We start from the raw sequence: 16,088 nt of genomic DNA on the forward strand, positions 1-16,088 counted from the left end.
GCACATCTGTAAAGCTTTTGGCACACCTGATATTCTTTTTCATGTAGAAATTTGTCCATCTGAATAGGCATGAAAACTACAATTTAGTTATCTTACTTTATTTCATTGTAGTCACTGTATTTCTTTATTTTTGCAGTTGCTGCCAGGATCCAAATAACACGCAAACCCCATTATTAATTTCTCTAACAGTGATATAGGTGTTCCTTCTCTTACATTAACAAGCCACCTTTTCTGAAAAGGGTAGTTTATTACTGGCTGTAGGTGAAAAGTCAAAGGCTTTATAGTGGAAAGGGCCAAGTTGCATCTAATTCAACTGTATAATATGCTATAGCTGAGAAGCAAGATTTAATTTCATTATTAAACCTGTACATGCCTTTGGAAGCTGGACAATTTAACTGACTTTTCTTTGCTGGTTGGGTATCCAAACTTGTGAGAAATCTGGTGTATAGTCCTACGGCACTGAAAATTGTTGATTTATTTTTCTAATACAAACTTTTCTTATTAGCTTGAACTCAGCTGAACATAATTTTCCCCCCAGGAAAGGTCATTGACTGTATTTCCCACCTGCACTGATGATGTCTGCTAGATTTCCCTAAACCAAAATACCTTAGCCTATCCTATATATCCTATGCGGTGGAGCTTAATGTTTGTCCTGCGATAGCCTGCAGGATCTCCTGCTGTTCAGCTTCTGAGCCAAGGCTGACATAAGCACTTTTGCCTATAGGCTTGGCCCATCAATATGGGAGAGAGGGGCTGTGTCACCTTCTGAAGGCCAGTATGCCTCCTTTGGGGAGAAGCCACAGATGGCATCAGCTCCTCTGTCCGGACTGCGTGCCGGGGGGGTAATGATCACGGCAGGCATCTTGTTCAATGATGCTGAGAGGATGCAGTTATTCAGGCAGTGAGGCAGGTAAAGATGAAAGTCATCATAAAAATGGAAGAAAAAGCAACATCTGTGGTGCAGTTTGAAAAAAGAGCGCACCGGTAGATGCAAAGGGGCATGTTCCTTGGGAAGAAACAAATCTGAGCAGTACAGTGTCTGGAAGGGCGCTGAACGACAAAGTACTCAGAAGCCCCCAGTTAACAGAGGCAGGGACTGCCTTCATGGGTGTTTTTTATTCTGAGGAACAGTGAACATCTCTTGATGGATCTAAACAGACAGGTGATCCATTTATAAATACTTTTCTACTGCTGAAGGCATTTTTTGTGGCAAATATCATGTATTAAACTAAAAGGTTAAACCAAAAACCGAAATAGTGGAGCTGTGAGGAAAATGTACTTATATTTCGGGTGATTTGAAGGGCTTGCTGTTGGTGTAGACACCCGGCATTTGGCTTAGAGGCCCATGTGGAGGGGGCACTGCTGAAAAGAAGTGTGCACAGAGCAGCAGACCTCCAACTACAGTAGCTGAGGGGTCACAGCATGTTCTTCAGTCTGATTTATTCAGTTTAAGGACTGTCAGGCAAATATCATTGCCAAGAGATAGCCCAGAATGTGAGGAATAGATGATGCGTGCTCCCACCGGACCTATGGCAGCTTTTAAGGAAGTGGATCTAATGTTTGACCCAAAGATGGCAAATCGCGTTTCTAACAAGAAGCAATCACAGTAGATACATCGTTTTGTTTTCAGGCTCTATTCTGCATAACACACTCCAACAGAAGAGAGAGTAGGATGGATCTCTACAACAGCAGTTGATAATTAACTTCAGCCTGTTACTTTTCTATAGGTTCATGAGACAGGAAATTCTCTAATGCCATGTCCAGTGTATTTGTTCCAAACTGGTATCGCTGAATGATTAAAATATGACGGTCAAATCCAAAACTGTTACTGTGTGGATTCTTCAAGGAATTCTTAAGTCAATGCAGACTCTGGGTTTCTTTTAAATATGGTAAAATAGCCATGAGTTTTGCCACTCCTACACTTAATGTGTGAATTTCTTTAACGAAAGCATTGACAAACCTGCCTCATCCAAAGAAGGGATTCATAGGAAAGGGATCTTTATTTTTAGCTTTCAGGGAATGCAAGAAGCTGGCAACCAAAATAGCAGCAGATGGGAATCCTATTGTCTCTGCTCAGGAAGGACCGTCAAAGGCTTTGGGCCATCTTTCCATCTCAGCAAATCCCAACTTGAGCTTTCAGTTGTGTTTCAGAATATGCAATCACCTTGAAACAGTTTGATAAAAATCAAGCAAACGGGGTACAAAAAGCATGGTGTATTAAGGCTATTTCATCCTCTGCTAGCAACTGTTTCTCCAGGATGAGTAAAGAGACTTCCAAATAGACAATAAGCTGGAACAACATTTCAATAATTTTGCCTGTATCTTTCTGCAGCTGGGCAGCAGCAGATGAGCTGGATAGAGGATGCCCTGGGAAGCTTATGAAGGCTGGGCAGATACCACATTCTAATGGCCAGTTACTGTTGCATCCCCCCCAGTGAACCTGTAAAGCTCTCCTCTTCACCTTTCAATGCAGTGAAAACAATGAGAGCAATGCCAAGGAGAACTCAAAATAAATGGCTTTAGTCTACAGCCAAGCCTTCCTGACAGTAACAGAACAGGCTGTCGGTTGCCTCATCTGTCTCACTCCCAAATCCTGCCACGCTGGAAGGGATCTGCCTCTTCTTAATACTTGCTGGTCTTTAGCCACTGAGCAGCTCAGTTCTCCTCTGCATCCCTGTGTTCTTGCTGGCAGCATTTCAGTGTCCAGCCTGTCCTTCCTGTAAAACCTTTGGGAACCCTGTGAAAACTGCAAGATGTCAGGTTTTACCACAAGGGCCCATGGTGCCTATGAATGTCCCACAGTCCCTAAATCCCCCACCTCCCCTCACTTTGATCAAGTTCCTGGAATACCACCTTGAAGGGAGGACTCTATACCCTTTTTAGCTGTTTTGTGTCTTCTTTTCTTTATCCACTAATTCTTGACATTCCTTTGCATTTTCTCCCATGCTGATTCCTCAGCTGCCATTTCTGACGACTATCCATTGTGGCCCCAAGATCTTTTTCCTGAGTGGCAACAGCTAATTGTAGTGCAGGTAGTTAGCGTTGTCCTCCTCCCCCTGAGCACCACTTGGTGTTTATCAATACAGAGTGTCACCTGCTGCTTTGTCATTTGGTGCTGTAATGATCCCTCTGCTGCTTCTTGCAGCCAGCTTTCGGACTGGCTATCCAGAACAACTCGGTGGGTCACCAAACTCCATCATTTCATGACTCATTTCATTTTCCTGGAAACAACCTGGATATGTTGCAAAGTACAGGCTCCAGAAAAGATCTTTCCAAGCTCTGGAAAGGATCGTTCCAGCCAGTGAAATATGTGGGAAACTGGAGAGTCCCTCAGTGCATTCCTACCCTTGACGTGCTCTCCATCAGCCAGTGCTGCTTTTCACCTCATTGCAGCCAAGAATATTGGGAAGTCTTGGCAAAGGGCTCAACAGAAAGTCCGTTGACTGTCCGCCACATTGATCAAGCAACTTTCCGCCTCCACAGGCCCCTGCAGAGAGCACAGTGCCCAGGGCTGCTCTGACCAGGCTGGGGCAAAGGCAGATGTGGCACTGGGGAACCCAGCTGGCTCCTCAGCTGCCTCCCCACCCCTCCCCAGGCTTGCAGCCCCACTCCTGTGCAAGGCCTGACCCCAGGTGCCCCAACACCCCAGGCCTCCAACAGAAGGGATGGGATGGAACAGGATGGGGAGCCTCTCCAAGGAGGCCAGGCAGAGGTGCTGGCAAGAGCTGTTTCACAAAATCACAAATGGTAGGGGTTGGAAGGGACCTCTGGAGATCATCTTGTCCAACCCCCCTGCTTGAGCAGGGACACCCAGAACAGGGGGCACAGGACCGCATCCGGGGGGGGTTTAAATGTCTCCAGGGAAGGAGACTCCACAACCTCTCTGGTCTCCTCGCACGGCCTGGGGAGCCATTGCCCCCGGGCGCGGCACCCTCCGCCCCGCCGGTGCCCGGGGCCGCGGGGCGCTAGGAGGCAGGGCGGAGGCCGGGCACCGAGCGCCGCCCGCCCGGCTCCGGCTCCCGGGCTTAATCATTAACCGCCCGGCGGCGGCCCCGAGCAGGCGGCGTGGGGATCGCGGCTCCCCTGTTCCCCCGGGACCAGCCGGCGGGCACCGCTGCCGCTCGACCCCCGTCCCCTCGGCGCTGCCAGAGCAGCTCGGCGGGGGCCGGCGGGCCGCCCCGCCATGGAGGGCGGGGCGAACGGGACCCTCCACCCGTCGTGCGGCGCCAGCCAGCCGCCCTACGCACAGGAGCTCCTCCAGAGTAAGCGCGGCCGCCCGCCCGGGCCGGGGCGAAGGGGGTCGGCGTGAGGAAGAGGGGGCTGCCCGCTGCCGGCCGGGCCCTCCGGCGAACGGCCAGCCGTTAACGGCCGCCCTCGGCAGCCCGCCCCCGGGGGATGGCGGCGGCTGCCTCTCCCCTGCCCCGCCGCCGTCCTTCCCCGGCGAGGAAATCCCCCGGGCAGAGGCGGGCCCGCGGCCGGACCTCCGCCCGGCAGGGCACCGAGCTGCCCGGGGCTTCGGGGAGGGGAGCGGGGACAGAGTGCGAGAGAGCCGGGTGGCGGGCGAGGGGCAGGGCGGGGAGCGCCGCCGGGGCTCCCGCTGCCTGCCCAGCCCAGCACCGAAGCGGGCGGTGGGCCCGCTCCCGGCCGCAGCCTGCCCCCGTGGTGAGGTCCGAGGGGTGCAGGTGCCCGCGGAGGGGCGGATTGCCCCGCCGGCAGCCGGGTCTGGAAGTGTCGGGGTTTTCTGAAGCAGGTGAGGTTAGAGAGGCTGCGGCAGCCGCTCACCTTTGCAGGCGCTGCTCGGTATGCCTTTAGATGGGCTACGGCCACGGCGGGAGTTAGTACCAGTGATGAGCGTGAACTTCTCCTAATTAAACCTGACTCTGCTGCAGCACTCTCTTCAGTCGCCGGCAGCACCTTTCTTGGGAGAAAATACACCTCAGTGTCGGTAAAAGTTGATATCCATACCTAGTGCCAATGGAGACATAAAACCCATCAGCCATGGGTACATATCCGTATCCGGCTTTAAGGGAGAAGTAAAAAACAATTCGGTGAAGGCATCAAGTTTTATCTCAGGATGGATATAACAGGGGCTTATCCTTACATTCTTTGTGGGCCCCACAAACTTCCACCGAGCCTCTAAAAAGTTTGCACACCTAAGGAAGTTACGCACAAACATGCCTATAAACATACGACGGAAGCAAAGAACCAACACTGAGTAAATACATTTTTGCTTGTAGTATGCCTGGAAAAGTTCCCAGAATATGTATTTACTGTATTTATTTATATTATGTATTATGTGTTCATTTGTATTCCGTTACGTGTTTACATTCATCTAAGGACATTTGTCCCGGAACTCCACCTTTTTGAAGGGGACTTTTGTATAATGCTTTGAGAACACAGGGGCACATTCTTCCCATATGCTGTCTGTGGATCCCAGAAAGATTCCATCATGAACTTCGTTGGAATCATCCTGCGGAGTCAATGGTCTATCTGCTGTAGCTAATGGATGAATACAAGTCTTTGCAGGAACAGGGGCTTGGGAGCCCCTCAGAGATGGTGTCTTTACATTAAATGTTTGGAATGCTTATGAAATAAGTCAGAACTGTCTGCTTTCTTTTCTCTCTTTGCAGGCCTTGACCTACCAGGGAGATTTCTCTTTGCAATCTTGACTCTGATGATGCTAATTGCCAATCTGGTGTTTATAGAGGAAGCGGTCTACATCTACAGGAAAATCCCCTCCTCCAAAAGTTCAATCATAATTTGGATTAATGCTGCAGCTCCAGTAGGTTATCATGGAAAAGAGATAAAATTGAATGTTGAAAATAGGGTTTCCCTGAAAATCCACATGAACCTGCTTTATCTCTGCCCTTTGTACAACCCTCCTCCCTTTCTCTGTAGGTGATCGGTACTACATCATGCATTGGCATGTGGATTCCTCGCTCAGCAATGTTTACAGAATTCACAGCAGCAGTGTGAGTATTCTGCTTGTTTCTAGATGTTGCCCCAAACCCTGCATTTCTTCCCTTTAAACATCTGCTGCTCTTGGTAAACACAGTCATTTTGTAAATTTAACAATTTAGTAATTTTTGGTTTGAGTTGAAATCTCTTGGCAGCTCTTTTCTGGGAGGTGGAAAATGCTGAAGCAGTTCCCAGTGCTACAGTCCCCTAGTGTGGGAACCTCAGTATGAAAGATCTGTGACTCACATGTAATTGATCCCTTGGATTGACAGTAGCTTTGAAGCTGTAGTCTTTCTTTCCTCTCTCTGGATGTCATGTGAAATGAGTCTCTGACCTGTGACTTCGCTGTGCTTTTACTAATGATGAGCTGTGGAGGTCTATTATTAATGGTGGCAAGTGAGCCCCCGATGGGTATATCAGTGTAAAAGTGTTCCGCAGCTGTCCTTCAGAAGCACTTTCTGTACAAGCGTGACAGCTCTGACATGCACAAAGAACGGAGAAATGCCGTCCTTGCTTTCTGGTGGTGATGGCACAGCCCTGGTAGGCAGAGCCAGGTGAGGGGCGTGCTGTGGCCTTGGGCACTCCACAGTTGATTTTGGGATGGTTTTGGAACCCACTGCAGGACAGTATCACAGACTCTTATGAATAGCCTCACCCCTTGTCACATTGCATTTACTAAGAGCATAGAGTAAAAAAAGGAGGGAAAACACAGTAGTAGGGAACACTGTGAGCATGCAGCAATTTGTGCAGGTGGTGCAGATTACCAAAATCTTCCAAGGATCCAGTTCTGTGGCACTTTAAGCCTGTCCGAATTCCCCCTCCTCCCTTGCCCAAGCTGCAGGTTCCCATCCCCTCACTTGCATCCACTACCATTCACAGTCTCCAGCTGCATAGCAAGCTTCTTCAAGGAGGCAGTTCAGCTGAAGAGGACCTCTTTTATTTGGTGAGGGTTGGATTTCAGTGAGTCAGTTCCCTAAATCTGTTTGGGAAAGGTAGGAGAGGGTTGTTGCACAATCTTCAGTTCTTGGGAAGAGTTGAGAATGTGTAGCTGATGAAGGATGGAGAGGTGGGGTTGAGTCGTCGGTGCTTGGATCAGCATTGCTTGCAGAGGAACCACACCCTGACTGAAGCAGCACATACAATGATATATAAATAAATATATGAACCTAGCCGTGTTTGGTGGTGGTGGTTGGTCAGTGTTTTTTTTTAAAGGAGGAGTAGGACTTGTGAAAAGTTTGGACCAGTCAGGACTAGGTAACAGACAGAAAAAATATGGCCACAATGACTTGGGCCAGAAAAGCCTGCGCTTTAATACTGACTCTGTCACCAGCCACCAGTGTGGCTTTGGGAAATTCCATAGCTACTCTGTGCCTCAGTTTATTCCTCTTTCGGTGAGGTTAGGGCAGTTCTGGTCCTCCAAAGTGATAGAAAGCTGGAGATTTTTCACAGCTAGTGCTAGAATTTCTGTTGATTGCACAGCGCAAACTGTAAAAACCCTGGGCAGAAGGCGGCACTGGCATGCAAGAGACACACAGGCAAATTCAAGCTGGCATTTTCTTCCTCTCCTAGATTTTTTGCCATAGTTATCCACAAGTTCCTGCTGATGATGATTAAAGAGTGTGGAGGTCAAAAGCTGCTTCTCAGGCGGTTTGAAAATTGTCGCTGCAAGATCAGCACTGGTCCCTGCTGCTGCTGCTGCCTTTGCCTCCCTCATGTGCGCATCACTAGGTGAGTTGCCCTTTAAGATTTCCCAGCTGGAAAATGGCTCCTGGAATTCAGCCAACTTGGCAAGGCCAGGCTTACAGCAAAGGGCCTTCCTCCTTCCCGAAAGTCAGTCTCAATCTGTCTCTTTTAAACAGTGCCATTACTTTGGGGCTCTATGCCACCACTAATTTATTTCATTTTTATAATGCAGGCTTTTGCATAAGAGTCGAGAGCATGAGTGCTCTCAGTTTAACCCAGTGCAGTGTTCCCACTCGCAGGAATGTTGAGCACTGTGGTACCTCCCCAGCTAGTCCCATTCTCTCCCAAGAAACCATTTCTATAGTAAGCAGTGGTGTATGGGAAGAGGAATTTCTACTCTAGAAAACCTAGTAATTGAGATTTCAGTTTCTTTTCATTCCAGAAGGGAACAAACGTCTCCAAATTGGGTATTTTTCACACGCAGAATTGTCAAAATGAGGCTGTCATGAAAGAAAATTTCTCTTACTTCAATGAAACTGAAATGTTTCATTCTGATTTTGACTTTCAAACTACTTCAGATTAAAATAATTTTTAGAACAAAAAATAGATGTAATTCCTGGAAAGCTTTGATCTCAATGAAATGGCATTGTCTGGTGAGCCAAGAGCAAATAATTTCTTCTACTAAACTTAGTATTAAAGCACCTTTGAGCAGTAGGGTGAGGATGGAGAGCTGCACCTACAGGAGCCAATATACTGTAACAGAAACCGTGCCTCCTTTGAGCACTGCCTGGTGGGGCCCCTCCTCTGGCTAGTGTCACCCTGCCATTTACATGCTGCTCCACAGCCTGGAAGCCTCATGTGTTTCCCAGGGCTTTCCTGCTGGCACAGAGTATGAGAATGTTTCTCTCATTAAAAGCAAAAGCTGAAGGACTGAATGTGCAAGACAGAGACTTTTCTATGAGGGCCTGGTCATTAGTGTCGGGGGACCTTAGGGAATTTATAGTCTTGTTAAATGAAAGTGGCAAACAGCACAGCGGTTTGTGATGGTTTTGCAAAGATTCTTACTTTTTATTGTAATAATTCTTCCTTAAACTGCCTCATTCAGTATTAGAATTTAAACTCATTTTTCCATCATTTTATTTTAATGGAATGACAGTAATTATTTACATGGAGGGGGCACCAAGAAGAATAGGTAGTAAATCAACTGAAAAACATACCTCCAAAAATGGATGTAATACAATGACGTAAAATCAGCAACTACTGATATGGATCTAAATGATTTCTAGTGATTTTCATGGGCATTGGTTCAGGCTCGTTTCAGCAGTCAGAGCTGAAGAAATGCTGGGGGAGGGAGCTGTGCTATAGATCTAACATGTCGCCAGTGTATTTGTTTTTCTGTGTCTGTCACCTTCTGTATAGGTCGTGGTAGCTGAGAGCTTGGGATAGGGTCCTGTGCTCTGCCCTCCTATTGATCAGCCCAGTGACAACTTACTCAGGATGATATTAGCTAATATTAACTCCTTTCAGGAGCTGGATAGTGCCTACTACTGCTGGAAGGAAGGACAGCTGTCTGTTTAAAAAATAAGGCTTTTTGCTCTGCAGAGGGCCTAGGCCGCCTTCTCCAGCAACTCTAGCACTGAGGAACCCATCTGCTATCTCTCCTTCTGACTTCTAGCCTTATCCCATTGCAGGGTGTAGTATTTTTTAAATATGGGCAAGCTATGCCAGAGAAAGTTCAGTCTCATCTTCCTCCCATAGGTATCTTCTGGGGAAACAGGGAGCTACTCCCAAGGAGGGATTAGTTCTTTTAAAAAGCCAGATACTATCGAGCAGTCCTGGGAAAGCTAAGAAGGTACAGCAGTCTGATGCAGCAAAGTAACAAGCCGTACAGCAGGGAGAGAGGTGGCAGAAGAGGTCTGATGGTTAAGAAAGATAGACCTGCGTTCACAAGGAAGACAATTCCTGGCATAGCAGCGACTGCACTGTTTGTCATATGATTCTTTAAAGCCCTTTGGGAATAATAAGTCTGAAAAGGCACACACACTAAATGGCTGGCCAGTTCTAGGCCTTTCCACATGTGTTTGTTCTGTTCATAACCCTGTGGTTATGAGCTGTATCAATTGAGCAATTCCTGTAATTCCTGGTTCATGGCTATATCCTGTAACGTAATCAAAGGCAGCCTGTTGTCTACTGAGGCATCTCTGATGGGTCTCAAGGGCACAAGGAGCTACAGTGAAGACAACAGGAACAGTATGGGAAATCCACAGTGATAGACTAAAATGTGAGCCAGCAACAGCAGCCACAGCTTGTCCTCTGAAGACTGAAGGAGAGTTCAGGTCAGTCAGCTTTCGTGTCATCTGTTAGAAAGTGCATCTGCCCCTTTCCCAGTGACCTTTAATGCTGTCTGGCCAGGTGCTGTGTATGGGCTGTGTTCTGGACACAGTTTATACTGACAGAAGTAAGGAAACCCTGAGCTGTCCTGCTGGCCTTGTGAAGTTGGTCAAGTAAAAGGTAGTTCCTTTCTCCTGCTAAAGTACAGAGGAGCAAAACTGGATGCTTACGTGGTAGTAGTCGTGATGCATTGAAGAACTACCAGTCCTTTCACTAGGTCTGTATGATTCCCTTTCTTGATCTGCCACAGGGCTAGAAAGTGTCTGAGGAGGCAGGCTAAATTGCCCAATTTAATCGGAAAACTAAGTAGTAAGCAAGAGCAAGATGCATTATTGTTCAGAAACTGATTCTGCTTCCACCAGCACTCTGGTTAGCTTCGAGGCAGCTTTGGTTAGTATGTAATTGCTGCAGAACAGGAAACATACTATTTTTGTAGAGTCTTACTAAATAAACAGTGGGTAATTCTTGGAACGATTTTCTAGTCTTGAAGCTGTTCCTCCCCAGATTTTAGCCACATGCTACAGGAGTGGAAAAGTTTGGCTGTTGACAGTATCCAAAAAATGTTATTAAGGTTGCTAATAACATTTTGACCTATAAGATTTTTTTTTTTTTTTTGCCAGGCGAACCCTCTTTTGGCTGAAGCTGGGCACCTTTCAGTTTGCTTTCCTTCGACCTGTGTTCATGTTTTTATCAATAGTGCTTTGGACTAATGGCAATTACACCCTTTACAATGTAAGTAAATATTTTAGTCAGGGATGGTCTACAAAATCCATAGGTTTTAGGGTTGATGTTAGTATCTTAGCCTACAACTAACTGTGAAATCTGGGAGCACTTCCAGCTGAAGTATTCAGAGACCTCCTCATTGTATTCAGAGACCCTGAAGCATATAATTTCTGTCTTCCCCCAGACTCTCAATTTTCTGGCTTCTCTTGGAAAGAAACTGGGCATCAGATTATGCTCCAGTATGTTTCCCAGCTTGTATGGTTAGAACAGCAGGACTGCAAGTTGTCCTGTCGGATGTACCTGCCCTGTGTTTTGCAAGGTACAGCCTTAAGAAACAAGTGTGTGTACTGGCATGTAAACAGGAAGTCTAATTCTGTGTTTTTCTACAAAACATGGTGATTTTTATATCTGTGCAAAGTAGAAAAGATAGTACTGTACTTCTGCTTTGTACAATGTAAGCTGCAAGTTGATGGAGAAGCCTGTATCTGCTAATAATTTTGCACCTCTTGGGTAACTCAGATTAAAAGTAGTACATTTTTTTGTTGTTGTTTCATGGTATAAAATAAATTACCCCTCTGAGATGTCACACTGAATATGCTCCTGTGAGTCGCTGAGTGTTCTCAGGTGTTGCTGGGGTCAGACTGAGGGGTTGTGTCACTTGTTACCCTCCCAGGCTGAACAGATTTACACGTCTGTGCCTGCTGGGCAAGAGCACTGTGCTAACACTGCAGCTGGTACTGTGCAGTTTCCCCATACAAGTCCCAGCAACTGCTGCTGCCATCAGTTTTCATGGAGATAGAAACAAGCATTTTAACATCTGCATCATCCAGTTCACAACTTCTTCCTGGAAATAGTAAAATGCACTGTAAAGTTTTATAGGTACGCTTGTTTGATTTGCTTCTCAGTTATCTCCCAAAGGAGCTGCAATATGGATTAACTGCTTTGTTGGTGTCCTCACCATTATTGCTCTGTGGCCGGTTGGAATCATGTTTCAACAAGTTAGGACTCTCCTTATCTGTAAGAAGATCATCCCAAAGTTTGCTCTTTATCAGGTGAGAAATTTAATATCTCTGATAAGAATGTCTCTTAACTGCTGATATAACACTGTCTCTCTGGTTCTTGGCCCTTTGTTGAAAAGTTACAGTATTTTTTTTTTCCCATTAAATGCACTTTGCAAAGGCATATTTTTACTTAATGAAAGCTGCATCCCTTTGAAGTGATCTCCTTGGCTGCTGTTCAGTTTCAGCTTGAGCCAGTGTAGTCTCTCAGGAGTGCTGGAGATGTGAAAGCAGCGCAAAATCAATTCCTCTTTAGGCAACCAAAATCAAAACAGCAGCTTCTGCAGGGCTTCAAGGAAGCTTTGTAGATGCAGCATTCTGAAACACAATGTTAAAATGCTGGTGTTTACTTTTTAAAACAAGAAGAGGATGCAGAGGTGGCTGTTGTTTGAACTGTTTCAGCATGTCACTTTGTTCTGTTTTGACAATATTTTTCTTGACCATTCTGCACTTCAGAGTTAGATAATAATGAAAGTACTGGCTGGGAACCGTTAAATAGTAAGGAACAGAACCAGATAGGTTAGACTGAAAAAGTCCAGGGACAGGGCCACCCTCTTCCACCTCACTCTGAAGAGAGTACAGCAGAATCCTTGGATAATCATCATTCTTGAACGGGACATATAGAAAGGCTGGTGCACTGAGGTTTCTGTTAAGTAAATTGTTAAGCACTTAGAAATGCAGTACACAGGATAGTCACACATGCAAAGCTGCATTAGGGTGAATCCAGGATTAGGATGGCAAACTCTGTTAATGCGAGGGTTTGTACTCCCGCAGTTACCCCAGCAGCTAGAGAGACACTTCGATATCTCCAGGGCAGCGAAGGCCTAGCTCAGCTAATAGCAGGTAATATGATGCGTAAGTGATTGTTACTGAAGCGAAGCTGCAGAGTCCTTCATCCCTTCTGCTAAAGAGCCAGTCCCATATAACTTGGGGAGCATCATATCTCCCTGCTGTGGCCAAAAGAGGAGACAACAGAAAAAACGTTCTTTGAGTCCTTCCTCCACTAAGGGAGACCACAAACTCCTCAGTTAGATTAACAGGAAGTTTTTGAAACATAGTTACCCATTATTCAGAGCTCAGTATTGTTTACAATCCCAGCTGGGAGCTCTGTGTATATTGCACCTCCCAAATGAAGGGCTGCTTTTCAAACAGAGATTTAATTTAACACTCACATTCAGAGCAATATCATCCTGACCTAAAGATGAATTCTGCAGAATGGCAGGCAGTCTGCTGGTAGATGGAAGGAGAGGGAGGGCTTGAAAGGAGGAAAAAGAGGGCCTGTTATGAAAGCGGAATTGTTGTGTGAACTGTAAACCTTTTCCTGGTAGCTAAGGCATCTCTCTTCTCTTTCTGGTTCAGTTTATCCTCATTCTGAACCACTTGCAGGCAGCTATTATCAACATCTTGGCCATGCAAAGAATTATTCCCTGTGCTCCACCACTCTCCTCCTCAGCAAGGGGAGCATGTAAGTTCTTTTGGGAAGAATGTTGTTCGTTTACTTATAGAGGTGCCGGTTTGGCATTGCTAACTGCAGTATCTGGTGCTTTCCCAAAATGTTAATTTCCTGGGATCATGTAGCTTTTGGAGGATGTCAGCTTTTACTTAAAAAACAACATCAAAAGCTTTATAGCTGCCATAGTAGCAGAGAAAAACTTGAGAAGAGTTGGAGTCAGAAATGAGAGGACAAGAAATCAACATGCATAATTACTGTTAAATCTCTTGCATTTTGAATGTGTAACTTATTGCATGCTTATTGATGGGAAATACTGTAATTTTGTAACTGATTTTATTGCTGAGTGTGAGAGACACTCTGTTATGGGGACAGGCTGGTAAAGCTTATTCCTTTTGCATAGATGAAAATTAATAAGCCAGGTATTCACTTCATGTCTGATAGTCATTTGGGACTTTTCTGTGTCTCCCTTTTATTGTTTTTGTGGCAGATATCACCCAGCAGCTCCTCATCATGGAAATGTTTCTGATAACCCTAATCTCAAGGGTGGTCTATCGGAGAAGATACAATGACCTAGAGCCTCTGGAGTGTACGGCTGAAGAAGCTGGGGACAACAAGCAGACCCCTAAGATTATCCTGAATGGTGCAGTTAGTGAAGATGGATTGCCAAGGGTTTAGAAGCCCTGGTGCTCCTATTCTGCAGGAGCTGGAAGCTCAGCTTCAGGAGCTTGTATATTCTTGCACCACAAATAGTCACTGTCCACGTTGGAATAACTTCTGACATAAACGCCTGTGAGCTGCAGTACTGGAAGGACTACTAGTGGAAAGATAACCCTGTTTGTTCTCCAGTGATATATACATGGTGTGAGGGTTTCCATACCGTGTAATTTAGTAAGATTTCATACCATGTACTTTCATGCCGTTATTGAGCACTTGATGGTAGCCAGATTATCTCACAGTGTGATTTTATTTTATTTTTATTTTTCAGCTATTAGAATGGCTATGATTTAGAGTTAACCCAGAGTCATTCTTATTATTCTCTTTTGACTTTTGAAAATCTTATTTGACCCTGGGTTACCATCATATATCCAACATGACATATGTTCCATCCTTCCTCCATTAAAATTTATCAGCTCTCACTCTATGCCACGAGCTCACCGTAGCTAATTCTGATCAATAAATACATTTGCATGTGTTTGTTCTGAAATCCCCAAACCTGTCTGGGCTCTCCACCTACATAAATGATGATCTCTTTAGGGCAAGACATTTTACTCACCTTTTCCAAGGTGAATTCCTTTGCAGCTCGCCTGCTAACTTGGTAAATACAGAGTTGCTCTTTGTAAATATGTCACTGGCAGATGTTCTCCCTAGGGATGACAGGTTCTCTGTCACCGGCCCAGAAAAGGAAAGTAGGAGTTAGAGTCTGAGATGTCTTCTGCCACTGTTCTGTGATGGTTCATTGAGCTTTGCTTCTCTGCTTGGAAAATGGGAATAATGATAATCAGGATCCTTGTGATAAAGGTGTCTGTGGGGCTAAGAGCTACTGAAAGGAGTCTCTTTCAAAAAATCCTTACCTCCCCAGCTTCTTCACCCCAAATTTGACCTGCCCTGGCATTCAGAGGACATTGACTATCAGAGGATCTTTTCAATTCACACCCATTGCTCTGTTTCACATAAACCAATTTTTACTTTTTGCAAATGACCCCAATGTTTTTGGATTAACTTAATTGCTTTGATTTAGCTCACTATAATTTATAAAATGATACTGTGTTTAGTAAGCATTTGGGTATTTTGTTTGTTGGGGCAGGAGGTGCAGTGCCATATGCTAGCACTTGTCTATCCTCATATAATCTGAGCCCTAGAAGGAAATACCCAATCCATGCAGCAAGAATTCTTATTCCGTATGTAGGCTGGGAAAAAGTTTCATGTTGGAAAATACGTTAATAACATCTTTTACCTATATTATATCAAATATAGCTTATCATCAGAGCAAAGCTAGGCAGATAGTGGGGCTTTATTTTTAGTTGGCTAGGAATTAAAAAAATACTCTCAGTTTGGGAGTTGGTGGAAAATGAAGTATTCTGACAATGGCTACTGAACCATCTGGAAGTAAAAGGGGGTTAAATCAAACAAAATGTTTTCTTCTCTCTGATTGAGGTCAGAAACAATATTTTCTTTAACAATTGAAGGATTCCATTATAGTAGAAAAATTGAATTATTTTTGTTTTGAAGTGTTTGAAACAATTTTTAGATTTAAATTTTTTCTAAGCAGGCAGTCTGGGAAATCAATACAGATTCTTGGACTCATTAACATGACAGAATCTGCACTTTTGCTTTGAAAAATAGCTTAGGTGAAAATTTTCACTCTGCATTAGAGTGTGTCAGTAGAATTAACTGGCGTCAGCTAACATATTCTTCACATGGGCAATCTTAATGTATTTTAAGATTACGGCTATTAGCATATTCCTAATGTTGCCTTATATCAATGTTGTCTGGGCCACAGGTACATTTGTAGACTCGCAGAGCAGTACTTAACTTCATAAGGGCATTGGGAATGGTTGGCTGTGAGTTCAAGCAGCTTCAGATCTGGAAAATAAAATTCTTTGAGTTGTTAAGGAATCTTTGTGAATTGCTGTGGAAACACTTTAATTACTAGAGCAAATGAGACAAATGAGCATTACTGGAAAATGTTTTCTGTAGCGGTTCTGTGAGAAGCATGCCTTGGTGGGTGGGAACTGTGGCACGGCAGAGCAGATCTACGTACCGTAGCATGGACAGTGCACTCAGAAACAGATGGAGTGTATGGAGGAGTAGTGGTCTCTGTA

The 16,088-nt window shown here is 45.1% G+C and overlaps 1 protein-coding gene across 1 annotated transcript; it reads left to right on the plus strand.

Moving 5' to 3' along the window:
• Nucleotides 1–4,020: 4,020 nt before the first annotated feature.
• Nucleotides 4,021–15,882, plus strand: LOC142059066 (organic solute transporter subunit alpha-like). The gene is made up of 8 exons (XM_075097339.1): nucleotides 4,021–4,262; nucleotides 5,631–5,782; nucleotides 5,899–5,972; nucleotides 7,528–7,686; nucleotides 10,653–10,764; nucleotides 11,661–11,807; nucleotides 13,173–13,278; nucleotides 13,754–15,882. The coding sequence occupies exons 1-8, from the start codon at nucleotides 4,184–4,186 to the stop codon at nucleotides 13,939–13,941; spliced, it is 1,017 nt and encodes a 338-aa protein (XP_074953440.1). The 5' UTR covers nucleotides 4,021–4,183; the 3' UTR covers nucleotides 13,942–15,882.
• Nucleotides 15,883–16,088: the final 206 nt, after the last annotated feature.

Source organism: Phalacrocorax aristotelis, chromosome 1 (genome assembly GCF_949628215.1).
Source record: "Phalacrocorax aristotelis chromosome 1, bGulAri2.1, whole genome shotgun sequence".
Lineage (NCBI taxonomy): Eukaryota > Metazoa > Chordata > Aves > Suliformes > Phalacrocoracidae > Phalacrocorax > Phalacrocorax aristotelis.

Bases quoted from the DNA above. Each gene is read 5' to 3' on its own strand.
- LOC142059066 (XM_075097339.1), top strand. From the start codon at position 4,184: ATGGAGGGCGGGGCGAACGGGACCCTCCACCCGTCGTGCGGCGCCAGC. The intron at 4,263-5,630 runs GTAAGCGCGGCC...CTCTCTTTGCAG, and splicing joins CGCACAGGAGCTCCTCCAGA to GCCTTGACCTACCAGGGAGA. The intron at 7,687-10,652 runs GTGAGTTGCCCT...TTTTTTTGCCAG, and splicing joins CCTCATGTGCGCATCACTAG to GCGAACCCTCTTTTGGCTGA.